The sequence below is a fragment of the Rhinolophus sinicus genome, linkage group LG16 (genome assembly GCF_036562045.2).
Source record: "Rhinolophus sinicus isolate RSC01 linkage group LG16, ASM3656204v1, whole genome shotgun sequence".
Classification (NCBI taxonomy): domain Eukaryota; kingdom Metazoa; phylum Chordata; class Mammalia; order Chiroptera; family Rhinolophidae; genus Rhinolophus; species Rhinolophus sinicus.
In genome coordinates, this window is record NC_133765.1 from 23,707,015 (window position 1) to 23,732,472 (window position 25,458).

At 47.3% G+C, this 25,458-nt stretch overlaps 1 protein-coding gene across 2 annotated transcripts in view; it reads right to left on the reverse strand.

The window, feature by feature from the left end:
* Positions 1-25,458, reverse strand: part of MYO18B (myosin XVIIIB) — a 242,799-nt gene that overhangs the window by 17,210 nt on the left and 200,131 nt on the right. For both annotated transcript variants that reach the window (XM_074321365.1, XM_074321364.1), the window contains 3 exons: positions 20,026-20,156; positions 9,038-9,082; positions 7,549-7,686 (listed from right to left, as the gene is read on the reverse strand). In XM_074321365.1, coding sequence (XP_074177466.1) covers positions 7,549-7,686; positions 9,038-9,082; positions 20,026-20,156 — 314 coding nt within the window. The remainder of the gene's footprint in view (positions 1-7,548; positions 7,687-9,037; positions 9,083-20,025; positions 20,157-25,458) is intronic.

A 25,458-nucleotide genomic window follows, 5' to 3' on the forward strand; every position in this document is an offset into this window, starting at 1 on the left:
ATAGAGGAAAGCAGAGCAGAGAGGCTGGTTGGGGATCAAATCCCCATGACCATTTTCGAATCCCTGGATCCGATAACGCCTGACACTAGATCTACTCTTGGTTTTCATTCTCCCTTTTGTACAAACCTGGTTGAGTTGGGTTTTATGTCACCTATGCCCCAAAGTATCCCAACTATTACATCATGAAGAAACGTTCTGGCATCTCCATGGATCCAGACAAGAGTTTAAAAGCTCTAGACAGTCCCACTTGGATGTCCCCAAACACATTATGCTCAACATATTTAAAACTGAGTTCACCGAAACTCCACTTTCATTGCCAAGAGATTCTCTGTTTTGGGCTCATGGTTTTCTGCTCTGCAAATTGAGCCCAGTTCTACAATCTCTGGCCTGTGGAAAACCCAGTTACAGTTTTCCCAAGTCCCGCCCTCCTATATCAGTGTCCACTGGCCTGGCTTGGGGTGAAGGGAGGAAGGTGGGAGGGAGCTTTTGCTTATTAACCATGAATTTGGTTCCAGGTCTTCCACAAGCCACCCTGTAGCTGCTAGGTATAGCTATTAATAATAGCTAATAGCGAATTATTTTGTAATCCTTTCAAGCTTTATTTTTAAACACATAGAATACTATTATGCATATTCTTATATACTTTAAATATACACAATTTTACTTATACTAGTTAATTCTTTAATCCCACAAAGGGGATAGAATATGGAGAAGGGACAGAATCACGGAGGAGGTACTGAGACTCACAGACTGTAACTCATGGACAGGCAGATAGGAAGTAGTAGAGCTGGGATTAGAAACCGGGTCTGCCTGAGTAAAAAGCCTGTCATCTTTCCCCCGCCTCCCTTTAAGTGTGTCATCAAGGTCCCCTTGCCAGAGCCAGTCGAACGCTCCATGCCCACCACCTGCCTCTGCCCTCGGTCTGTACTCTAGGGAAGCTGAGCTCTAGAGTTTCATTTTTGCCCATCACTTTCCATCACTCTTGGTTCCATGTTGCTAAGAACTTACTCTGTGATAGGAGACAGTTAACTAGTCTGGCAAATTCACCTTTGGTTCTTGATATCAGCACCGTCCTTCTAAGCACCCTGGTAAAAAACAAAACAAAACATCTACCTTCTTTCCCCTCGTCATTTATTTGTTTGATGCATATTTACAGAGTACCTACTATGTGCCAGACACAGTGTTAGGTGCTGAGGCACAATAAGGAAAAGATAAAATTTGCCATTCAAGGCCTCACAGCCTAATGAGGGAGACAGGCACGTGAACAGATGATCTCAACATAATACGGTAAGTGCTATGGGAGAGGAACATGTGGGGTCTGTAGGACCACGGTATAGGACCCCTGACCCAGCCAGGGGGCAAGGAAGACTCCTGAGGCAGGTGATACCTGAGCTGAGTCTCGAAGGATGAGTCCGTCAGATAAGAAAATAGAAGGGTGTCCAGTCAGAGGGCATATCCCGGAAAAGGACCAGGGATGGGACATAGTGTCGTGTATGAGGGAGAGCTAAAACCATTCGGGGTACAAATTATAAAGAAGAGAACAAGGAAAATGAGAGCAGAGAAGTAGATAGGAGGCAGATTACGGAAGGCACTGTAAACCCACCAAGGTGTTTGAATCCTTTTCTTTAGGGCAGAAGCCATCAAAGTTTTTCAGTGAAGAGCAGATGGCAAATACTTTGGGCTTTGGGGCCATAGGATCTCGGTTGCAACTGCTCAGTTCTGCCATTGGAATACAAAAGTAGTCACAGACGGTACGTAAAACAAACAGGGGAAACCCCCAAACACGGGCATTGCTGCGATCCAATAAAACTTGACAAAAACAGATCAAGGACCAGATTTGGTGTCGGGCAGCTGTAGGTGACGGGAGCCGTTGAAACCAGATTATCACTTTAGAGGGATCAGAACTCTCTGAAGGGGAGAGGAATAACTCAAGGACGGCAGCATGGGAAGGTCTTTGCCAGAGTCTAGGAGAGAAAGGATTAGCCTGACTGAAAGGTATGGGCCGTGGGGATGGAAAGTAGAAAAAAAGAGAAAGTATTTGCAGGGGCGGGAGGAGGTGGGCCTTATAAACAAGATTTAGGGATCAGTTGAAAATGGGGGTGAGGGAGTGGAATGACAGCTTCAGACGACTCCAGGGCTCCAGCTTGGGAGGTTTCATGAATTTCAGAAGCACTAGATAATACTGGTAACACAGGTAGGTGGGGAGCGAGGAAGTTTCCTCTTGGATATGCTGAGTTCAGACGCCAGGGAGGCATCCAGTCAGCCATCTTCTCAGTGCAGGTAATTAGATATGATATAGAAGTTTCAAACTTGGGAGAACGTAAGAGCTCGTGGTCTAGATTGGGGGTCATCTGCTTATAATGGGGGGGGGCGGGATGGTTAAAATCACAAGAGGATTGCCTGGTATCAGGTGGAGAGAAGAACAGCCAGGTGAGGGCAGCATCCTGAGAACCCCAATATTTGGGGGCTGGGGTAGGAAGGAAGCGATCAGAAAAGGGAGGTTTGAAGGGCACCAAGAAGCAGAAACATTCTGAAGTGAACAGAGCGTTCCAAGAGAAGTTACCAACGCAGGGGAGAAGTCTAGAAAAAGATCAAGGCTGAGAATGTCCCGATTTGCCTCTTTGGAAGCTGCTGACATGGTGAGAAAAGTTTCAATAGAGGGGTGGGGGCAGGCTCAGGGCTGTAGGAAACTGAGGCACAAATGTGAGGTGAGCAAGTGAAGGTGATGCACGGGGACCCTACTATGGAGAAGTTAGGCTCTGAAGGGAAGTAAAAGGAATAATGCAACAGGATTACAGGGTGATGGGAGAAGATACGAAGTCTGACAATTAAGTTCGCGAACTTGTCGCAATGCTATTCCTAACCTTTTTTGATATCAGAGGGATTATTCATTATGGATTTGTACCAACTGGACAAACAGTTAACCAAGTTTACTATTTGCAAGTGCTGAAAAGGCTGCGTGAAAAAGTTAGACGACCTGAACTTTTCACCAACAATTCATGGCTCTTGCATCACTACAATGCACCAGCTCACACAGCACTGTCTGTGAGGGAGTTTTTAGCCAGTAAACAAATCACTGTATTGGAACACCCTCCCTACTCACCTGATCTGGCCCCCAATGACTTCTTTCTTTACCTGAAGATAAAGGAAATATTGAAAGGAAGACATTTTGATGACATTCAGGACATCAAGGGTAATACGACGACAGCTCTGATGGCCATTCCAGAGAAAGAGTTCCAAAATTGCTTTGAAGGGTGGACTAGGTGCTGGCATCAGTGCATAGCTTCCCAAGGGGAGTACTTCGAAGGTGACCGTAGTGATATTCAGCAATGAAGTATATAGCACTTTGTCTAGGATGAGTTCGTGAACGTAATTGTCTGACCTCGTATAATTAGAATAGGAAAGACCTGTAGGCATTTATAACCCGAGGAGGAAGACCAACTAGAATGGGGGAAGTAGAAGATACAGCAGAGAAAGGGGACACGGGGTGGGTCCGAGCACTGTAGGGGACAGGAGGCAGTGGACACAAATTAGTCTCAGACAGGACTGGATCTCGTCTGAGAGCAGAAGGAAGATGGGGACAAACAGATGAATTTATAGACACCACAGTCATCGAGGCCATTATTCTTTCTCTTTGAATGAAACAGGCGTTAAGGTTGTTTCCTTAGAGTGAGGGCTAACAGTGGAGGAAAGTCAGAATGTTTGGAATAACTATTCAGGAAAATAAGAGAAGCAACTGACCATTGACAAGATAAAACATTAGGAGTCTGCACCGTTGGGTCAATTGGTGCCTGTCAGCACACAGACCCTGAGAACTGTATGAGTGACCGGGGCTGGGATTCTGTTGGGCATGGGGATGGAGGTCTAGCATGAAATGGGGCTTGGAACCTCCTTGGAAAGCCTGATGTGCCATGAGGACCAGAGAGAAATGCAGAGGGCCCCTTCCCCGGGCAATGGTCCTGGAGGGCAGGAAGGAGAAGCCAGGTACACAGCAGGGTCCGAGGTGAGATGCCAACCCCTGAACAGCCCTGCTCCACCTGCAGCCAGATGGTAAGACACACTCCTGAGCCAACTATGGCAGCCACCACCAAGCCCATAAACTCCTGCTCCAGGGCCCACAAAGGTAATACAGTGTTGCCGCCCCCAGAAACTCTTGTATTTATCAGCAGCAGCTGCATGACTCCTGGGTTATAAATCACAGAGCTTTAGGTGTATTTCTCTGCAGTTGACGTCCCCTTATAAATAATACAGGGAAGGCTTTTATTTTTTTGGCAGAAGACTGCTCTCTCCCTCGCTTCTGTTTTTGAGTGGCCTTCTTAGTCAAATTGGAAATGTCCAAGAGACTCATTTCATGAGCTCTATGATGTGCCAGGTAATATGGGGATGAGCACACAGGAGTCTCAGACTCTTCTACTGTACGGTCTCCTAGCAGAAGGCACAGTGGGATGAACTGCTAGTATCTAGCCAAGTTCAAAATGCAAGTGCCCTTTGACCCAGAGAACTATTTGCAGGTTAATAGCAAATACCTGAAAGCAACTAAAAGTGAAACAAGATTAGAGTTAAATAAAGCATCACTTTAAGATCTTTTGCAGGAATTTAAAAGGACGAGATAGACAGATTTAGGCATACTGATAAGGAAAGATTGCCGAGGGATATTGTGGAGAGAAAGAAGCACACAGTAAGAATTTATGTATAGCGTAATATACCTCATATAGCATCATATCATTTATGTTGTTAAAAAGCCCACGAATGTGCTGTGTCTTCTATAAGAACATGTATGTTTATACATACATAGAGCAAGATATACACACCAAACTGAAGATGGTGGATACTTTTGAAAGGGGCGCTGAGACTGGGGCAGTGGCCAAGAGGATTTTAACCTTCTGGGTTATATTTTAAGTTCTTGAAAGGGGGAAGTATTCATCGATTATTTATGCTATCAGAAAAAGCCAGCAGTCAAGGCACCTGAACTCGAGGTCAGTTCTTCTATAAATCTGGCTGCAATATTTCCCATTGCAGACTTAGCTTCCTCCACCTGCATAATGAGCAAATAGGACTAGATAATCCCAGTGGTTCCTGCCAACTCAGAAGTTCTAGAATCTTTAAACTGTAAACATTCTCCAAGGACAGGGCTCCAAATGTTCAAGACTTAATGCCATGGGACCTGGCACGCAGCAGGCATTTAATAAATATCTTTCGGATGGATGATGAACGTTGAATAATAATCCTTACACAGTTTTAATATTAATAACAAGCCAATTCTTTGCCAGTAAATTTTGCCAGGTGAGTGCTCTACCCCCTGGATAAATATCAGAGAGCCACAGAAATACGGCAAAGACAAATAAAGGGTTTGGAGATTTCAAACCTGAGTTCAAATCCTGGCTCTTCCACAATGTACCTGCTATGGGAGGTTGAGCAAATTACCAACCCTCTCTGAGTCAGTCAATGCTGAACTGTGACCAAGTAGGTTAATATCTCTGCTCCAGCCTTGACATTACGTTCAGTTATTCACTCAACAAACATTTACTGAGCACCAACTGTGTGTGAGCCCTAGGGACACTGACGTAAGGAAAACAGACAAGGAGCTTACAGTCCCTTCTTGCCTATGGCACCACCCCTGTCCTTGGTGCAGGCGCCTCGGCTCTGAACTGCCGTTGGACACTGAGGACTTGGAAGGGGAGAGAACAGAGACAGGGGGAAGAGGCTCTGAAGAGGGCTCCCTGGGGATGCTGATGACTAGCTCTGTGCAAGGAACTAGGAAGCTGAGGGAAGGCTGTCTGTGTCTGAATCAGTTGTTCCCCCTCCCTGGGCCTCAGATTCTTGTTCTGTAACATGGAGGTAACGATGTCTGTCTGCAGTTCCTCTGGGTATCACATAAATACTGAAACTAATAAAGCAGCTCATTTTCTTGAGCTTTTACAAGATGCCAGGCTCTACATGAAGAACAACTTCCGTACCATCTCATTAACTCTGAAAACAACGCTGATTTACTCATGAGGAAACATGAACAGAGAAGTTAAGCAACTTGCCCCAAACCTCACAGGTACGCAGGGGCAAATACAGGGTAGGGATCCACGCGATCTTACATCAATCTATGGACTAAAACCACCACAGCGTCCCATCTCCCACTCGAATGGGTACCAAACAACTTAGGGTACAATTCAAGGGCCGAGGATGCTTATCACGCACCCGAATACAATTATAATTATGACACTTGGATGTTCTGTTAATGAACATTCAGATTCTGCTCTGGCTGCCTCTGGTTCTGCTTCTGCTGCCTTGTATCCTGGCTGACGGGGAACAACAAAAGTATTTAGCTTTCAGGAAAGAGAAAGTCCTCGTTATTTGGGGTTCGCAGAGGACATGGCTCTTTCTCCGTACAGGAGAAAAGAGCAGTTTTTAATTAAGAGCAGTAATCAGATAATCTTGCTTTAATTAACTCCCCGGAGGCACCCCAGTCTCGGAGCCTGTCTGTGATATTTTCAACATCAAATCTTTCAGCCTAAGATAATCCGCAGCAGCTTTGTGCCAGACATTTGTCATTCATGGAACGTGCCCAAAAGGTTAGAGTCAACTTCCACCTCTTCTTTGTGTAAAGGCAACAACCCCCTGCTTCAGCCGGAGTGCATTTCAAGTCAGTGAGGGGGGTTGTCCGGGTTTGCTCTATTAGTCTGTGAGTTTCCTTTTTATCTTATCACATTGGTTCTTCTGTTATCACAGAAGTGGTGTGCATTTCACCTTAATTATGCATCTGCTTAATCCATAATTTCTGATTTCTGGCCATTAGCTCTCAATTACAAGAGGGCCGCCCTTTCTCTCACCAAATGAGCTGAGAGAAAGGAAGCTGAAAAGCAGGACAGAAGAGGGATGTAAGTCCTACAACTAAGGGTGAATCTCAAGGCTCATTTGTTGGAGAAACCTATTGTTGGCAATCCCATCTATTTGTGAGGGTCGCATCTCAGGCCATGCCTGAATTCATCTTTCTCTGTGGTAGGGAGAATATAAAATCCTGATATTCAAACAAAGTTAAATCTTTAAGGGAGAACGCACCCAGCCTGTCTTTATACTGACCCACCTTTTCAAAAAATACAAACAAAACAAAAAACCATAAGTGAATTTGTTGATATAAAATATTTTAAATCTAGAATTATCTATATCTATAAATGAAAAACAAGTAGGACCTGCCTTACATAGAAAGCAACTATAATAAATCCACAGCTATTTTAAAAAATGTTGACCCCATGCTATTTAAAAGCATCTAGAAAACCACATTTTATGGAGGGCTGCCTTAGAGCCTCCTCATTTCAACTATTATAGTAAATACAATTACATTTCTTGTCTTGCAGATGAGAAAGTGAAGGCTCAGAGAAGGTAACTGACCTGCCTGAAGTCATACAGCTAGGAAGTGATAGGGTCATATCTCAAATTGTCCAGAACATGCTTGCCCTTGCCCAAGCCAGAGGAAATGGAAGACTTGAACAGCACCCATCAAAGTCTGAGATTCTTTGAGCTATTGGCCATCCAGAGGCAACATGGAGATACTCTTACCTGGGGCTGAGGTTGTGGCTGCTGATGGCTGACTGTCGAGAGGGGGTCCTCCTGGTGTCTGTGGCCAGGGAGAGAGTACAACTCAACCAAGACTGCAGACTGGCCTCCGGCTGGGAGCTGAGGATGGAGACATTATCTCTAGAAGCAGAATGCAGGATACTGTCATCGCAATGACAACCACAGTAACAGCAATAACTAGATAGTCACACCTTAGCATAAACTAAGCATTGTGCTAAAGGCTGCATAACCTCAATCAATTATCACAACACCATTCCTGAGAGGTAAGAACTGGTGCTGTCCCCATTATATAGATGAGACAATGGGGTTTGGGGAGGCCAGCTTGGGTCTTGAACAAAGTCACCAGTGATGAAGTTGGGATGCAAACCCTGATCCCTCTGATTCCACTGCCCATTCTATAATATCAAGCACTGCTCTTCCTTGGGAAAATACACACTCTAATATAAATGTTGAGGCATCTCCAATTTTGGAGTCAAGTTTGGTGTTGAATTTTATACCAAATGATATATTCATGGAATATGTCAAATGTGAAGTCCTTAATTCCTTGCCTGCCTTAACTGGAACATCTTTTTGGACAGAGAATTTACTATTTATTGCACCCCCTTAATTCTGAAAGCAGCACAGGGAGAGGCCTGTGTGGTCCTGTCATTAATGAGAGGCACTCAATGAGTATTTTATTTTCTGTTTGATATACTCACTTAAATACATTATATATGTAATTAAAACATATATATTATTGAAATATATATGTATATAATATAGATAGATAAAATATACATGTATTTGCTTGCTTATAGAATATGCCAGGCACCATGGAAAGGCACTATAAACATGAACCCAACATTGCCCCTGTCCCTTAGCAGACATCTATATAAATAATCATAAAATAAAGGAGAAAATTATTTATGCCATAGAAAGGGACAGAGGGTAGGATCTAAGGAGAATAAGGAGGAGTCTTGATTTGCTTCTTGGAGGCATAAAGAAAAGCATCACGTAGTAGCAGTTGAGATACATCTTGTTTGAAAGGTAGGGCTTGGCCATGCAGTGCCTGGAGAAAGAAATTTTAGGTGGCAGGAACACCATACACATCGGTATAGAGGTCGTAAAAGGGCAGCGCATGGGTGATATGGGAAGTCGGAGTCCCAGGTAGAGACGGAAGTAAGGGTCAGAATAGGCATAGCTCCAATGTCAGTCTAAAAGTCTATTCTGAGGCAACAGGGAACCATTGGAGGTGTCTAAGGAGGAAGGAGGCATCATAAGTCCTACATCTCTCTGTCTAAAAGAAGTTGGACAGTTCAGTAATATGTCCCCAGGGCTATATGTTATAACCATGGAGTCAGAGTGGTCATGGGCACTGTTGATAATTCTCCAAGTGGACGTGGACGTTCCCTCTGCAGACTGAACACAGAGAGCCAGGGGTTTGCTCCTGGCTTCAGTGTAAGCTGTTCAGTTCTACTCAGGGTTAACTTACATTTCTTTTTTGCCACCACTGCCACAAGCCACCGCTGTCTGGACACTAGAAGGAAGAACAAGAAAGAGCGTGTTATCCTTGTGCTGCCAGGAGCTATGGAAGAACATTGTCTTTGACATTAGACAAACTTGGGTTTGAGTCCCACCTCCAAGCTTTGCTGCTGTGTGATCTTAGGCAAGTCATTTGCCTTCTCTGAGCCTCCTGTGCTCCTTTGTAACATGTGGCTACTAATGGGGTTCTGTCTCCAGAGTTGTGGTGCAGACGAAGGGAGAAAACCCTTGCAAAGATCTCAGTGTGGTTCTTGGCAAATAGACAGTACCAAGTAAAAGGTAGCAACCATTACCACTACTCTCGTTTTAGCACACCTAGTACTGCTGGTATTAATAGCATCAGTGTCACCAAGCACGTCCTTTGCGAGTGCTAGCAAATCAGACAGGAAGGCAGATAGTCAGCTTCCCAAGGCATTCTGGAAAACTCCAAAACTAATTACAATAGTAACTGCCATGTAGGTTCCCTTTGGTCAATAAATATGTTTTACATAACATCTCATCCTACCACCCTGCCTGTCTCTAGCGATGAGGAACCTGACACCCTTATCTAAGGTCACACAACTTTGAATCCCGGGGCTGTAAGAACTAGTAAGCTCACACTCTTAACCAGAGTACAATTGCCCAGTATACCAGTGCAGAACGCCAAACCACAAACCTCAGACACCTAAGACCTCATGTGAATCCTGACTCCTCAGGCTGGGACCTCTTTATTCTCTGCTGGAATCCGGGCGATTCCTTCTTTGGAAGACCTGGTCACTTCCTCCAACAGATGAGATTGCCCTCAAGGACCTGACCCTCTCAGGGCTTCTATTCACATCTATTTGTCCCCACCAGCTTGCAAGAGCCCCTCATGGGCCAAGAACGTGTCTTATTCATCCTTCAGCCCCAGGGCTCAGGCCAGACCAGTTCTCTCGGGCAATGCTTGGTGAATCCAAACAAGAAGAGTCTGTAAATTTCAGCCATGGGCCAAATCCAACCTACAAATCTGTTTTTACAAATAAAGTTTTATTGAAACATAGTCACACTCACTTATTTACATTTTGTCCATGACTGCTTTTGCTCTACAATAGCAGAGTAATTGTAACACAGATCAGAAGGCCCACAAAGCCTAAAATATTTACGATTTAGCCTATTAAATAAGTTTGCTGACTTCCCCAGTAGACCAAAAGCACCTTTGGTGAATGACCCTGAGAGAGACAAAATAATGACCCCCAGACCTGTCAGTGTCCTAATCCTTAATCCCAAAAACCTGTGACTATGCTTCCTGAGGTGGCAAAAGGGACTCTGCAGCTGTGGATCTCAAGATGGGAGGTTTTACTGGATTATAGGGGTGGGTCCAATCTAATCACTCAAATTCTTCAAAGCACAGAACTTTCCCGGATTTAGTCAGAGGGAGATGTGGTTATGGAAGAACAGTCTGAGATGCAACATGCTTGGCTCTGGAGATGGAAGTGGCCATAAGCCAAGGAATGTTGGAATCCTCTAGAAGCTATAAAAGGCGAGGAAATGGATTCTCCCTTAAAGTCTCCAGAAGGAACACAGCCCTACTGACACCTTGATTTTAGCCCAGGGAGATCCATGTTAGACCTCTAACCAATAGAACTGTAAGATCATAAAATCTGGGGGAGCCTAGTTGACTCAGTTGGTTAGAGCGCAAGCTCTGACCAACAGGGTTGCTGGTTCAATTCCCGCATGGGATGGTGCGCTGCGCCCCCTGCAACTAAAGACTGAAAAACGGACTTGGAGTTGAGCTGTGCCCTCCACAACTAGATTGAAGGACAACGACTTGGAGCTGATGGGCCCTGGAGAAACACACTGTTCCCCAATATTCCCCAATAAAAATTAAAAAAAAAAAAAGATCTTAAAATCTGTGTTGGTTTAAACCACTGAATTTGTGATAATTTGTTATGGCAACAAGAGAAAACAGAAGTATCTTTTGGTGAGTGACCCTACATTGTCTTGAGTATCTATATAAAAATTTTTGGTGTAGCTTTTCAACAAACTGTTTAAAAATACTTTAAAAAAAAAACAAAGAAAAGAAAAAAACAAAAAAGCTTTGTTAACTGTAGTGGTCAATGTGAGTAGACCCAACTCTAACCCTGCCAGTGACCTGAGTCTTTTCTAAACTTCTCTGAGGCGGGGCTGCGGAAAGAACACCAGACTGAGAGACACGGTGACCGAATCCTAGTGCCCTCGCCGCGTGGTCTTGGCCTGCTCTCTTCCCCGCTCGGGGTCTCAGTATCCCCATCTGTGAAATGAGCAGTTTGGACCAATGAGCTGAGGCTTGTCCAGCTTGGGTGCTTGACAATTATATGCAATGGACAGGATGCCTTCGGGCCCTAACGTGGGTGCCCTGGGCCTCTTGGGAGCATCTTTTATGAAGACTATAGAACGTCCATCTCCCCAAACGCACAGACACTGACTTGGATTTTAGTGCAATACCTGAGGGTTCACAGCATCGTATCGAGAACTTCTGTGTGGACCCCGCCCTCCCTTGACTTACTAGTCCACAGACCCCACGTTAAAGACGCTGGTTCCAGCTGACCAAAGAAGCTAAGAACGTGGTACGCAAGGCCCCTTGGAAACAGTGGGATTTGAGAAGCTAAGGCTGTAACTGCTGGGATGCTCATAGAAAGAAAAAAAGAGAAGAGGAAGAAACATTGAAGGCTCTTGTGGCTCCAGCCATAGTTCTAACTGGTGTGGGCTTCCTCTTCGAACCAAGTGGGTGAGTTGTACGTGGAACAAGGTATCTCATGCACATCGCAGGGAGGACAGCACCAGCAAACATTGTCTCCAGGAGGGCTGGGACTTGAGGTATGAGGATGGAGGGGGTGGGGCTTCAGGCCCATTTCCCACCCGAGGAATCCACGAATCTGGAATAGAAGAGGCTGAGCCCACAGACCCTACTGGGTGCCTGGGCACTGTCCTGTCTCCATAATCCTAAGGCAACGTGCCTCGCATTCTGCAGATGAGGTCTCTCTCTGCTGGGCAGCCAGGAACACGACCTCACATACTTGCACTGATCCAGCACAGGAGTCTTCAGAGAACACTATCACTAAGGAAGGCACGTCCTGGTGTGAATCCGTGGCCACTGTTCACCCAGCCGACTCCGGCAGTAGGAACCTCATGGACGGTCTCCGTGTTTACATCCACCTCCTTCTGCAAGGGATCCCGCCCCCTCCACCTCTGCTTACTAGAGACCCATTCAGTTGGAGATGCCCGGTGGTGCTGACGTCTTCTCTTTGCTTCTCCACATCCACTCTGTGCTCGCCACTCTGCCGGGTACCCGGGGGCTGCTCTGCATGGGCCACTTCAGTGGGCTCCCTGCTCCGTGGCTTCCCTTTGGGCTCAGCCAATAGGGAACTGAGGTGACAGTGGGAAGGAAGGAGTAAGAGAGGGAGGTTGGGGATTTATTCTCTTGGATTTGTCCCCACGGCATCTCCTTGTGCTGGCTCCATCCGTCAACCAAAGGCAGAGCTGCTCTTGCCAGGCAGCCCTCTCTCTCTCCCTCCCTCCCTCTCTCTTCTCTCTTCCAGAAATTGCACTCTCTCCTCACCCCTTTGGGCCCACAGAGATTATTGCTCCCAGGAGTTGCTAGTCCCAGGGTGCTATGCTCTTTCTTGGGTACCACTTTCTCTACATATGCCCCAGCTCTTTGTAAATAGCCCCTTTATGAATCTGCCTTATTTGGGGTGGGACTTCTGGTTCCTGCCAGACTCTGACTATTACAAATAGCTAATCTCCATTCTGGTTGCTGCCTTAACAGGAAGAACTGGGTTTTCCAGGCCAATATTTCACACGACAAGCAAGGAGGCAGCAGGCATGACACCATCGCCGCTCTATCAATGATGGTTACACCCTTTAGCACCATGTGGGAAGAAAATGGTGGCAAATCTTGTAAGAACATTAGATTATCAGCCATCACCGTTAGCCCCTGCTAAGCCTGTGGCTCTGGAAAAGAACCAGCCATGAGAAGAAATAAAAAGACACAGGTATGGATGCTTATTGAAAAGAATCGTACCTTTTTAGGGTATTATATCTGTGCATGGGTTGCATCTGCCTGTGAACCTGTATCACTGAATTTGCACAGAACCTCTGAAATGGAAGTCAAGGCCTGCTAGGCATTCTAGTTGCCCACCCGAGATGAAATACCATCCAGACCAAGGGTGATATCCAGCCAGGACCACACAGTGCCTGCCGTTTGGGAAGGTCTCAACAAAAAAGAGTGTTTCAAACAAAGAGGCCGGGTTAAGAAGGGCTTCTGGAAACCACATCATACACTATGGCATGACAGCATGCTGAAAGCACCTGACACCTTCATTCTGCAGTGGTCTGAAGTGGGCGTTTAGGGAAGGAGTGTGGAAAGGCTTCCAGGCAGGAGCATAAGGAGCTTTGTTCTGTCTGATCCTGAGACGCAGTAACCCAGGAGAGTAGAAATGATGACCAGGTTGATCTTTTATGGGTCATGGATTATTGGTACTGGCAGGTACTTGAGCTTGTGCATCATGGTCCATGGAGCCCTTGAGCTCTGGGAGCCCTCACAGGGGCTACCGAGGGGTCAGGGAGAGGGACCTAGGAGGGGTGCTGGGCCCCAACCCTCCCTCTCTCACTCCAATCAGAGGAGAGCTGCCCTCCATCCTAAGCTAGAATTTTCTATGTGAGTTTTCGTTGGTGTGAAAAAGGAGGTTCTACTTAAAGGAGGAAGTTTCAAACCCACATAGCCTTCCACCATATGAAGAGTCTCTGGACTGCAAGTTCCATGTGCTAGTCCAGGTCTGCCTGTCCTCTACTGCATCTCCTGTCTTAACACAGCAGGCACTTGGCGATGGTGGTGGTGGTGATGATGGTGATGGTGGTGGTGATGATGATGGTGATGGTGGTGGTGGTGATCAGGTGATGGTGGTGGTGATGATGATTTTCATCAGCAGAGTGGGCAGGCAGAGGCCCAGGAAGAGCATGTGACCTGTCCATGATCGTGATCTACTTGGAAGTGCCACCAGGACTGGAAGCCTCACCTCCTGATATGTGGTTCGTGGTTCTTTCTCTCATCTTGGTGCAGGTGGCTTTTAAAGAATAACTCATTCCAGGCATTTGTGGGCAGGGGATTGCTGATGAGCAAGGTAATTAATTGTCTTCTATTGTGAGTCTTTGCCAGACGACTCCAGTTTGAATACAAACATCGCTTGGGAAATAATACATGAATGCATTGGCCCCACATCACAACGACAGACACAAGTTCACCAGAATGACAGGCCAGGTAACTTGGCAGAGAACAGAGACCTTGACAAGAGAAGGGGAAGAGGGGGATGTTTGACACAACAGTAGAGCTTGATCATTAGAAGTGTGGGTGATGGAGTCGGCCTGGAAATCAAATCACGGCCCCATCACTTACCTGTGAGCTGGGGCCACTTTTCTGACTTCTTTAAGCTCCATTTCATCATTGTAAACTGGGGTGATAATGGTACCAACCTCAGAGAGTTGTTGTGAGAACAATATATGCAAAACACATAGGTTGTGTAGCCTGAAACAAAGTTCTCAGGAAAAAGTGCCTGTGATCACAATTATCACTTATTTCCGGTAATGCCAGAGTGGACAAAGTCGCTGGAGCCCTCACACCCCATGAACCCCACCAGCTGGGTACCCATGCCTTCCAAGCTACGAAGATGCTTAGAAGCCAGGTGGCCTCTGTGGCACCATTTAAATATGTGCTATCCTACATTACGGCCCTGTGTCGTAATTTAGAATGTGGCATCAACCTTTTCAGAATAATGGAGACATTCTTTAAGCTTTCTCCCAGTTCTAGGGCATGTTAATTACTCAAAAAAGGAAGAGCAAATTAGCAGGCAAGAGAACTGTAGGGAAAGCGATGTCCTACTATGTGCAAAGCCTGTCCTACTATGTAGCAGGAACCTTTACAATCTGGCCAGAGCCTAGGCCCACTAATGAAGAGACTAACTCAGAACTATGCCCTCAATGGCAGCTGTAATCTTTAATTAGACCCAGATATTTCTACTTGTCCCACTGCAGCCTCATTTGAGCCAAGTTAAAAGGGTATATGTTGGAAAATGTACAACGGAACTCAGCATGGCAATAAAGAACTCCTTTCTGGAGCATTCATCTCAGATTGGGCCAGCTGGAATGGATACACTCTCAGCTGACCCAGGAATCAGAGGTCATCCCTTGACCTTTCCACGCTCCCCCCGACCCCACCCCAAACCATCAGCCAAAGAGACAGACAGAGCAGCCGCAGACCCTGAGCCAGGAATAGATGGGGCTGGCTGTCAGCTGACTCATCCCTCCCCCCATGACCAATGAGCATGCCCCAGGCCTGGGGGAACAGCTTAAAGCATTTCTCCATTAATCTAAGAAGGCTGATGCTACAGTCTAAGTTACCATGCGGGGCCCTAGTGCAGGATAGCACACGTTTAAATCTGCCACGCAGGCCACCTGGCTTTCTGAGCACGTAGCCATGTTTCCAGCCTGGAAGGCCTGTTACACTTGGATCTAATTCCCAACATGGAGAAACGTGACTTTTCATAATTTGAACAAGTCTCTTAAAGAACCTCACCTCCAGCTGAAGCACCACTCTCTCTCCCTCCCTCTCTCTCTCCCAGGGTGGGTTTGAATCCTAATTGAGAGCTCAGTCTGGAGAAGCACCTCCTATCAATCCCTCAGGCTCCAATCCAAATCACTTACCCCAGGTGACGAGACAATTAGGAGGGGAGTGCCTTGTGGAGCTGCCAGGATGGGGACGAGTACAGGCTGGCAGTGGGGCAGGAGCTGGGAACTCTGCCCCGATGGTGGCTCTACAACCTACCAATGCATATATTTCTTTTTTATTGTGATAACCATTTTAATTGCACTGTGACCAGAGAACATGGTTTGTACAATATTAATTCTCTGAAATGTGTTCAGATGTTTCCGTGAGCAATTCCCCCCACCCCCGCCCCAGTCCTCTCCCATTCCTATGCTATTATTGAAATCGATGTTCCTTGAAAATTTTAAATCCAAGTTGCAGGGCGGTGAGTTCGGACCAAGGCCTGCTGAGAATTAAGAAATGCTTCCTAAAGACGACGTGGGGTCAGGGCTGGCGTCATAGGCTTCCACCCATGCCCAGAGGGCCTGTGCTTGGTATAACGCTCAGCTGTCATTGTCTTGAAAGTCTGAGTAAGTTTTGAGCAAGAAGACCCATATTTGTATGTCACAGTGGACCCACTAATTACGTAGTTGATCCTGCCTGGGTCTGGGGCACGCCACGGAACTGGGAGACTCAGTGGGCTCCTGTGGGCCATTTCAAGAGAGGTGGAGAGGTGGAGAGACAAAAGGAGAAAGTGGAGGAAGGTGGGGTGGAGAAGGAGGAAAGCAGAGGAGAGACGCTTCTCTCTCATTTACCTTCCTGGGGCACACTGGTCTCTTTCACTTGCAAGAACTTGCTTCATTCTGCCCTTACGACCCCCTTTGCTCCAGATCTTCCTATGGCTGGCTTAACTCAAGTGCCTTCAGGTCTCAATTCAAATGACTTCCTTCTCAAAGAAGCCACGTCTACCTACCCTGCTTTTCATCATAGCCCCGTGTTCTCTGCCTTTGTAACTCCTGTTATGTTCTAGTGTTTTACTTATCAGTCTGTTCATTTTTCATTTTATCCCCGGATCTCTCTCTCTCTCTCTCTCTCTCTCTCTCTCTCTCTCTCTCTCTCTCTCTCTCCCCCCCCCAACCCCACTCCCCATCAGACTGTAGGTTCCATGAAGGCAGGGACCCTATCTCTGCTCTTCTCCCTCTCCATTCCTCAGTCATTCACCAGAACGTTAACTTCTGCCTGACCTTGGGCAAGTTATTCAATCTCTCTTCATCCTCTAAGATGGAGAATAATGATAGCAAGAAGCAAGTGGAGCAACACAAACATCTCCCACAACGTCTGGTGTGGAACAGGAGCTCAGTAAGAACTGATCAAATGAATGAGTGAAACTGATGATTGCTGAGCCCCTGCTCAACACAAAGTACTGTGCTAAGCAGTTGTATTTTTTCACTTCTTATGATTAACCCATCTTACAGATGAAGAGACTGAGGCCCAGAGAGGTTGAATAACTTGCTCAAGGTCATGCGGAAGCAGATTATTGGACACCTGATTGGAAATCAGGTTTGTAGATATGCAGAGCCTCTTCCCTCCCCTCCCCACAGCCTCCCCCGTTTCCAGCTGCAATAATCCTACACACTGCACAGGGCTTGTCCAGGCACAAGATGCATTTCTTTACACCTGGTGTTCTATAATCATTTCACATCTCACACAACCCTGAAACACCGGCGAGGTCCCTTCCAACTTAGAAAATAGAAGTCCGGTGCTGTGTGGCAACTAGGGATCCAAATGAGGAAAAGGCATCGGAAGTCCAGTAGGGAGGAGGATTTAAGGCCGCCGAGACAAAAGATCATGACAACGCAGACAGAAAGCGAGGGTTCAGATTAGATTCCCGGGAGCGAGGGCCTGGAGCTCAGAAAAGCTGGATCAGAACAGAGGGTGAGCCTGAGGCTTGTCACCTGGCGCAGACATAGATCCCAGTGTCTGCCGTGAGGGTGAGGGTGACGGCAGGGTACCTTTCAGGCCCGAGCGGATTCCCTATAAACAGAGACGAGGGTGATGTCTGTGTTTCTCTGTGACCTCCCACCAGGATCTCACTTCGCAGGTGACAATCTGCTCCTTGCTTTTTGTCACACCTACTGCCCAGCCTGTCCCCACATCTCCAAGCAATAGCCCCTCGTTTCCCTTTTCCGATTTCATTTTTTTTTTTTACAACTTTTGTTGTTTATTCAAAAAGCAATCTCCAGCTATGCAAGGGAAAATGGTTGAAAAGTTTCGCTCATTGGCAAAAACCCAAAATACTAGTACGTATACTCATTCATTCTCTTTATAGTCGATGCAAAAGCTCTAGCATTTCTATTAATAGAAAAGCGAACCCACGCATCAAGTGGGTAATATCTGCAGTGGGGGTTTGTAATTACCAGTGTTCGTTCCGTCAGGACACTAATGAAACTAGAGGAGGGCATGGCAGACGGGAGACCCCTACATGTAATCACGAGTGGGGAGCAGCTGCAACATCGGTATTTTCCATTTCCCCAGCAATTTGGCAGCTGTACAAATTAGCAGGGAGTGGTGAAAACACCCAGAATCTGCATGGAAGCCATTTTGGCAGAAACGGAAGGTTTCTGAGATAAACTGGAGGTGTAGAGACAAGAACATGAGGTTTTCGAGCTGCGGGGTGTCTGTTTACGAGAACGCTGACCTTTGTGGGGAAATCTCAGGTTATGTCCCTCAGGCATCAGCTTATGAGCTGCCCAGGCTTTCACCAAGGGATGAACGTGGTCACGTGCTAACGTCAGCTGTATAACATACATCATTTATGTGAGCAACATCTAAAGAGGGCCCTCTATAGCCAGTGGGGTGTGTACCTGTTCATTGCAGATATTTTAGAAAATATAAATAAACTCGAAGAAAACAAAAATTTAGGCCTCACCAGGAATGCCTTCCCTCTCGGTATCAGAATATTGGCGTGTTTCTTTCCAGTCTTTTTTCTTGACTTGCTATGGCCAGCTCTAATACGGATGCCCCATTCTTCCCCATGGCTACACCACAGCCCATTTGCAACTCTCTCTACTTCTGCTGCGGGTCTCATGTCTACACGTCCTGTGAGGCAGAAGTTGGGCCCCCTGCCTTCACCCAATGAAGAGGGGTGTGACTGGCAAAGGTCTGCATAGGAAACTGAGCAGCCTGGGTTCTAACTTGATGTACGTTGCTAATGTCCTGTGTGACCTCGGACTTCTCTGAGGTCCGGACCCTCACGTGGGAATGGAGAAGACTGCAGTCTGTGGTCTGATACTTGATGGCGCTGGCTGCAGCACAAATGATCCCCCACAGAGATGAAAACCAAGGTGAAAACCAGTGCAGCCCACAAAGGTGTGTGCAGGAGTGGCGTTGGGTGGGACCACATCTGGAGGTGAGCAGGTACCCTGTTCCTTGCCAAAGCAAGGCAAAGAAAATGTTTCTCTCTGCTGCCTGGGTTTTACTGCGGAGGCCGGATTGGGGGCAGAGGTGCTGCAGCCAGACGGGCAGCTGTGATTTCCAGAGAAATCATATGCCAAGGCTACGAAGGCATTTCTGGGGAAGGGGCTGCTTTGGGCCACCTGCAGGGGCTGTGTGCCCAGCCAGGACACCTCAAACTCCTTCCAGATGAGCAGCCCACCCAGGGCCAGTGGCAGCTTGAGTCTTGAGTGGAGATGGTGGGAAACAGCCTGTCTTCTGGGGAAGAAGAGAAGCTCTGACATTGAATTTGAATGGTCTCGCTAGTCACCAGCCATCTAATCTTGCATCCTTGAATTAGTTGTTGCCTTTGTAAAACTTCTTGTTATTTTGCACAAACACAGCTTACACTCTTGTAACACTCACATGCCCCAGGCGCTGTCCTAGGTGATGGTCATATACTCACTCATTTACCTCTCACTAACAAGCCTATGAGGTAGGTAGTGGGTTGAATATATGAAACGTCCAGTCTAGAGGTCAAAAGTGGTCGAGTCTTGGCAATTTGATGTGCTCTGTCCAAAAGTACTACGTCCACTTTAGAGACAAGGGAATTAGGCCCAGATTAGACATGCAACTTGTCCAAGATCACACACTGGAGTCTGTTTGCAGCCACTCACCCAGATTTCCTCCCAAATGCTCGGCAAGCTGGGCTAGCTGGCATCCTGTGTGCTCTCACTGGAGCAGCCAGTTATCCCTCCCACCCCCAAACACATCTGGGTCTCCCAGCAGATGTGTCCCCCAGACCCCAGAGTGGGAGCTCTGGCCACTGAAGACGGCGGTGCTCCCCAGGGTGCAACAGGCGTTGGGTGGGGATCACAGCTGCAGCTTAGGTTAAGGCACCCAGCCCCACCTGGACCCCTGTAGGTTACCTCTCTGTGTCACTGTCGCTGGACGCCACCTCTTCCAAGGCTGCCTGCAGGTCGGCAATCCTCCGGATGGATATCTCCAGGTCTGTCTGGAGGGTCTGTCTCACTGCTGCGAGCTCCTCCACGTACTTCTCCTGGAGACAGAGACCACAGCATATGTTGGCCTTGGATGAGAACCCCAGGCACCTGCGAGGGCTCTGGGCAGCAGAGAGACCCTGGGCTGAGCCCAGTGTTCACTAAGCACCTACTACATGGTGAGTACCCCACGGCGGCCTCTCTCGATGAATGGGCTTATTGGACCCTGAGGTAGATGCTCTGAATGTTACACAGGATATAGATGCCTGGGGACCTCCAGGGCTGGGCCCACGGACAGCTCACTCACCTGTGCTGGGCATCAGAACCCAGTCTGTCCGACCTCAGAACTGTGCTTTGAACCTCCACCACCATGTTTCCTGGCGCAAAGTGGGCGCTCAGTACACATTGGATGGATGAGTATATGTATGACCCAATTAATGTTTCCCAGAACCGTCACAGGGGCTGGTTCTGGGACATGAGTCTCTGCACCAGGGGAGCATCTGGAGCAGAAGGTTGGGGGAGGACAGAACAAGAATGGTTCCCTTTCAACTCTGTCACCTCGACAACTCCAACTGTCCACCCTCAAAGGCAGCAAAGGCAAAGATGGCACACTCACTGGGGCTCCCGTACCCTGGAGCAGGCCAACATCACTGCCATTTCCTGAGAGCTTTCTGTGTCCTGCATTGTGTTCAGTGTTTGGGGCTCCTGACCTTACTCACTCCTCACAAGCCTGGCAGCTGCTCCCATTTCACAGATGAGAAACTGAGCCCTAGAGTAGAGAAAGCTTAATGGCAGTGCCGGAACTGAGGTTGGTGCATCTGACTCTCTTCTCACTCCTCGTCCCTTCACTCTCTGACAACACCCTAATCAGATTTTGTTCAGATTCTGCAAAATCTTTGACTTCTATTGGCAACATATTTTGCACACCCCTACCCTTTAACACAATGATTGCCAACTGAAGGGGAGTTTGCCCTTCAGGGGCCATTGGGCAAAGTCTATAGATATTTTTGGTTGTCACAACTTTGTGGGGGGGAGTTACTGGCCTCTAGTGGGTAGAGACCAGGGATGCAGCCCAACATCCTACAATGCACAGGACAGCCCCCCACTACAGAGAATTACCAGGCCCCATCACCAGTGCCCAGTCTGAGAAACCCTGGGTTAAACCCGGAACCTGCAGGGAAGAAACCAAAAGGCAGAGCCAGGCTCTGTACCTCAGAGCGGTGCTATTGGATGACACAGAGAAGCTGAAAGCTGCCTCATCAGCCAACAATTGGGAATGGTTAGGGAAATCACAGCATGTCACTCGGATGCCATTAGGCAGACACTAGCATTAGAAGTAAGAATTGTGGCAGCGTGGAATACTTCTGTGAAATAATGTTAGGCAAACGGAATAGAACGGAGAACTATCATGCCCATCTCTATGCAAATAACACACAACACTTGGAAGAACACTTGGAGAGTTGAGAATATTTATAGATGGAGGTGAAGGGGGGTTGTGGATAGAATTTTTCTTTTAAGCAGTTCTCGTATGTTAAGTTTATTTTTTGACTGTCTTAAGGAACATGTGTCAACTGATGAGAGTGTGTGCGGAGGGGTGATGAAATAGGGATTTAGGGTCAGATCTAAGTGTAATTCTCAGCTCCCCATTGAACGCACTAGCTGTGTGTCCTTGAACAGCTCACAGCCCCTCTCTGAGCCTCAGATCGTTTTTCTTTACTTGTAGATAAGAAAACTGAGGCCAGCAAAGTCACTCAGGGCAGTTAGGAGCACAGCCCTGATGTGAACCCTCGTCGGCCTGTTCCCAGGCCAGTGATCTTTCTGGGGGTTCATGTGCACACCCCAGGGAAAGTCAGCGAGGACCAGGGCGGCTCCCCATGATAGCGAGATGCTCAGCTCTCCTCGGAGATCGGTGTTTCTGTTCCATCGTATTGTAAGTCTGTGTGCCTTTCCATTGATTTTGAGTCTTTTCTGATTTGAGATAGAGAGAGAGAGAGAGGTCTGAGAAAGCCCAAGGGCCAAGCTGAACTGATGAGAGAAGGAGGGGTGGCGTGGAGAGGTAGCGGTAGTGTGAGAGGGGGTGGCAGTGCATAGTAGTTGACTGAAGCTGCCAGCGATCAAATCCCCATCTTGGTGCTGACACAGTGAGAGACAATTGAGGCAGGGGCCCTGAGGCAGGAGGCCAGTGGGCTGCCAGAGGAAATAACACACACTGCAGGATGGCCACGGGTGCCTGCCCCAGGAGGCCAGTATGTCGGCTCACAAAGACACCTGGGAAAGTGGCTAGGTGCAAAACCCCAGCGGCCTGCAGAAGCAGCATCTGCGCAAGCTCCACTTCTTCCTAGTGGGCCAGGACCACGACATCCCTAGGAATCAGCCCCCTTCTCCCAGGAGACGAAGCACTGTGTCTCGGTAAGATGCTCTCCTAAGTCCACGTCAGGGCCATTTCAGATGCGTGGTGAATGTTCCTTTTAGAGAGGAGGACACTGAGGGCCAGTGCACCAAAAGGACCTGTCTGAGGTCGCGCAGCCAGGAGACCACAAAGCTGAGATGGGCATCGAAGTCTTGGGTTCTCAGGTGAGAATTCTTTAGGCCACGTGTGCTGAGATGAGAAAAGAGCACAGATGTCTCCTCCCAGTGTGCCTGGGCGAACACTGCCTAGGTCACTGTCACGCAGAGGGAGCAGCAAGGACCTCAAGTCTCAACCGCAGGGAGCTTCCTGGCGGCTGAGCACAGGCACAGCAAGGTGTTGTCTTGGGGATGGGTGGTCCTGGGCTGGGACGACACAGGTGGACAGAGGAAAGGGGACCTGGGCTGGGACGACACAGGTGGACAGAGGAAAGGGGATCTGAGATGGTCAAATCCCTAATATCAAGGAAGTGAAGAGTAGTCTCTGGAGCCAGGATGCCTGGGTTCAAATCCCTGCTCTAGCTCTCAGTGGCTATGTGACCTTCAGCGACCTCCCTGGTCCCTATGGTTTAAAGGGGCAGTAGCAGGCCCCTGGACTCCTGGTGGAGAAGAAAGAGTTACCAACAGTGACATTGCTATCATTTCATAATTCTCAGAAAAGGATGCAGAGCAACGGGGTGGGTGTCCCCACATCACAGAGGGGGTTTGCCAAGGTCACTCAGCATACAAGAAGGCTGGAATGTAAGACTGTGGCTCCAAAGCTTTTTCAGTCTCCTGGGGAGGGAAGACAGGTGGGTGGACAGCAAGGGCCGCGTAGCAGATGAGTTAGTTAGACAGAGAGGAGCATTGAGAGCAAGGAAACCATCCACAGATGAGGGTCCAGGGACCAAGGACAGGGTTCAGGGGATCTGTGCTACCTGCCATCCTCCACTGCATCCCCTGGCCCACTGCATGCCATCCTCTGTCTGCCAGGGGACTGTCATCAGGCTCTGCGGGAACACCCCGAGGGAAATTTACCGTCAGTGCAATCAGCAATCAGCAAACCTTTCCTGCTTTAACTTGGAAACCAAATAGAGTCTGCTGATTACAGAGACCAAGTCATTAGGCGAAATGGATGTGGTGCCCCAGTTTCCTAGCACAGACAAAACAAGGCCCCATCCAGAGACCACTCAAGAGACATGGGGGAGCCGCACAGGAGAAGGGACAACCACCCGTCAGGCCTGGGAGTCTGGCCTTTTCTTCCCAACATGACATCTGATTAACACCGCTCGGGGTGGCTCAGGACTGCCACACGCAAACGAGGGTGTGCTTTAAAGCCAGGTGTGAGCTTGTGTCATTATCTCTCCTTGGAGATGTGTAGCACAGAGAAATTGGGGGGGGGAGGGATTAGGATATGACTATTTAGATAGTAAGATGTATACAGCAGAAACCTACTAATAAATATACCATATACCCATATTAATCTATAGCTACAATATAGTGGCATTTACACTGTAATCGACAAACAACATACTAATATTGTATGTTACATAGTCATTACACACACACACACACACACACACACACACACACACACATGAGGTCTGACAATTAAGTTCATGAACTTGTTGCAACGCTGTTGCTAACCTTCTTTGATATCAGAGGGATTATTCATCACGAATTTGTACCAACTGGACAAACAGTTCACCAAGTTTACTATTTCAAAGTGCTGAAAAGGCTGCATGAAAAAGTTACACGACCTGAACTTTTCACCAACAATTCATGGCTCTTGCATCACGACAATGTACCAGCTCACACGGCACTGTCTGTGAGGGAGTTTTTAGCCAGTAAACAAATAACTGTATTGGAACACCCTCCCTCCTCACCTGATCTGGCCCCCAATGGCCTCTTTCTTTACCCAAACATAAAGGAAATAATGAAAGGAAGACATTTTGATGACATTCAGGACATCAAGGGTAATGTGATGACAGCTCTGATGGCCATTCCAGAAAAAGAGTTCCAAAATTGCTTTGAAGGGTTGACTAGTCTCTGGTGTCGGTGCACAGCTCCCCAAAGGGAGTACTTCTTTATCCATTCATCTATCGAAGGACATTTTGGTTGTTTATGGTGATGGAAGGAGAACTGACTCTGGGTGATGAACACACAATGGGATTTATAGATGATGTAATACAGAATTGTACACCTGAAATCTACGTAATTTTACTAACAATTGTCACCCCAATAAATTTAATTAAAAAAAAATGTGCTCAGAATACTTATGTTACCAGTAACCCCACCGCAAATTGAGGAGCATCTGTAATTGCCTTACTCTTATTCTTCTCACCAGAAGCAGGAGACATGGATGGGCATTTTGTAGACATGACAGGATGCAAAAACACAAAACACAGCATCCAAAAAACACTGGCAAAACATACATTGTTGGGTATCGGTTCATTCCCCTCGTGATCGCCTGGCTGCCTGGGAGCTGTGGCTCACTGCCGCTGCCCAGCATCACGAGAGAGTAGCATCGTGCATGTTACATATTGCTGGTCTAGAAAAATATCAAAATTCGAAAAATACAGTTTCTATTGAATGTATATCACTTTCACGCCACCATCACCGGAAGTCAGGGCCTATCTCTACTATTCGTTTACTCATTCATTCAATAAATATTTATTGAGCACCTACTATGTGCCAACACTGATCTAGGCTGAGGTGATACAGACAGACAAAATCCTAACTTCCATGGAGCTTATATTCTTGCAGGGACCTAATCTATCAGTGTCACTGGTGTCTAGAACACAGCAGGCACTCAATATATGTTTGGGGATTGAATGAATGATGTCACTGCATGATTGTCAATGGTGAGGGAGGGAGGGGCAAGGGAATTACATACACTAATGCACACACAGTGCATACACCGTGCATGCAGAGATAAATACAATAATATGGAGCACGTGTACTTGCGGGCCTCCC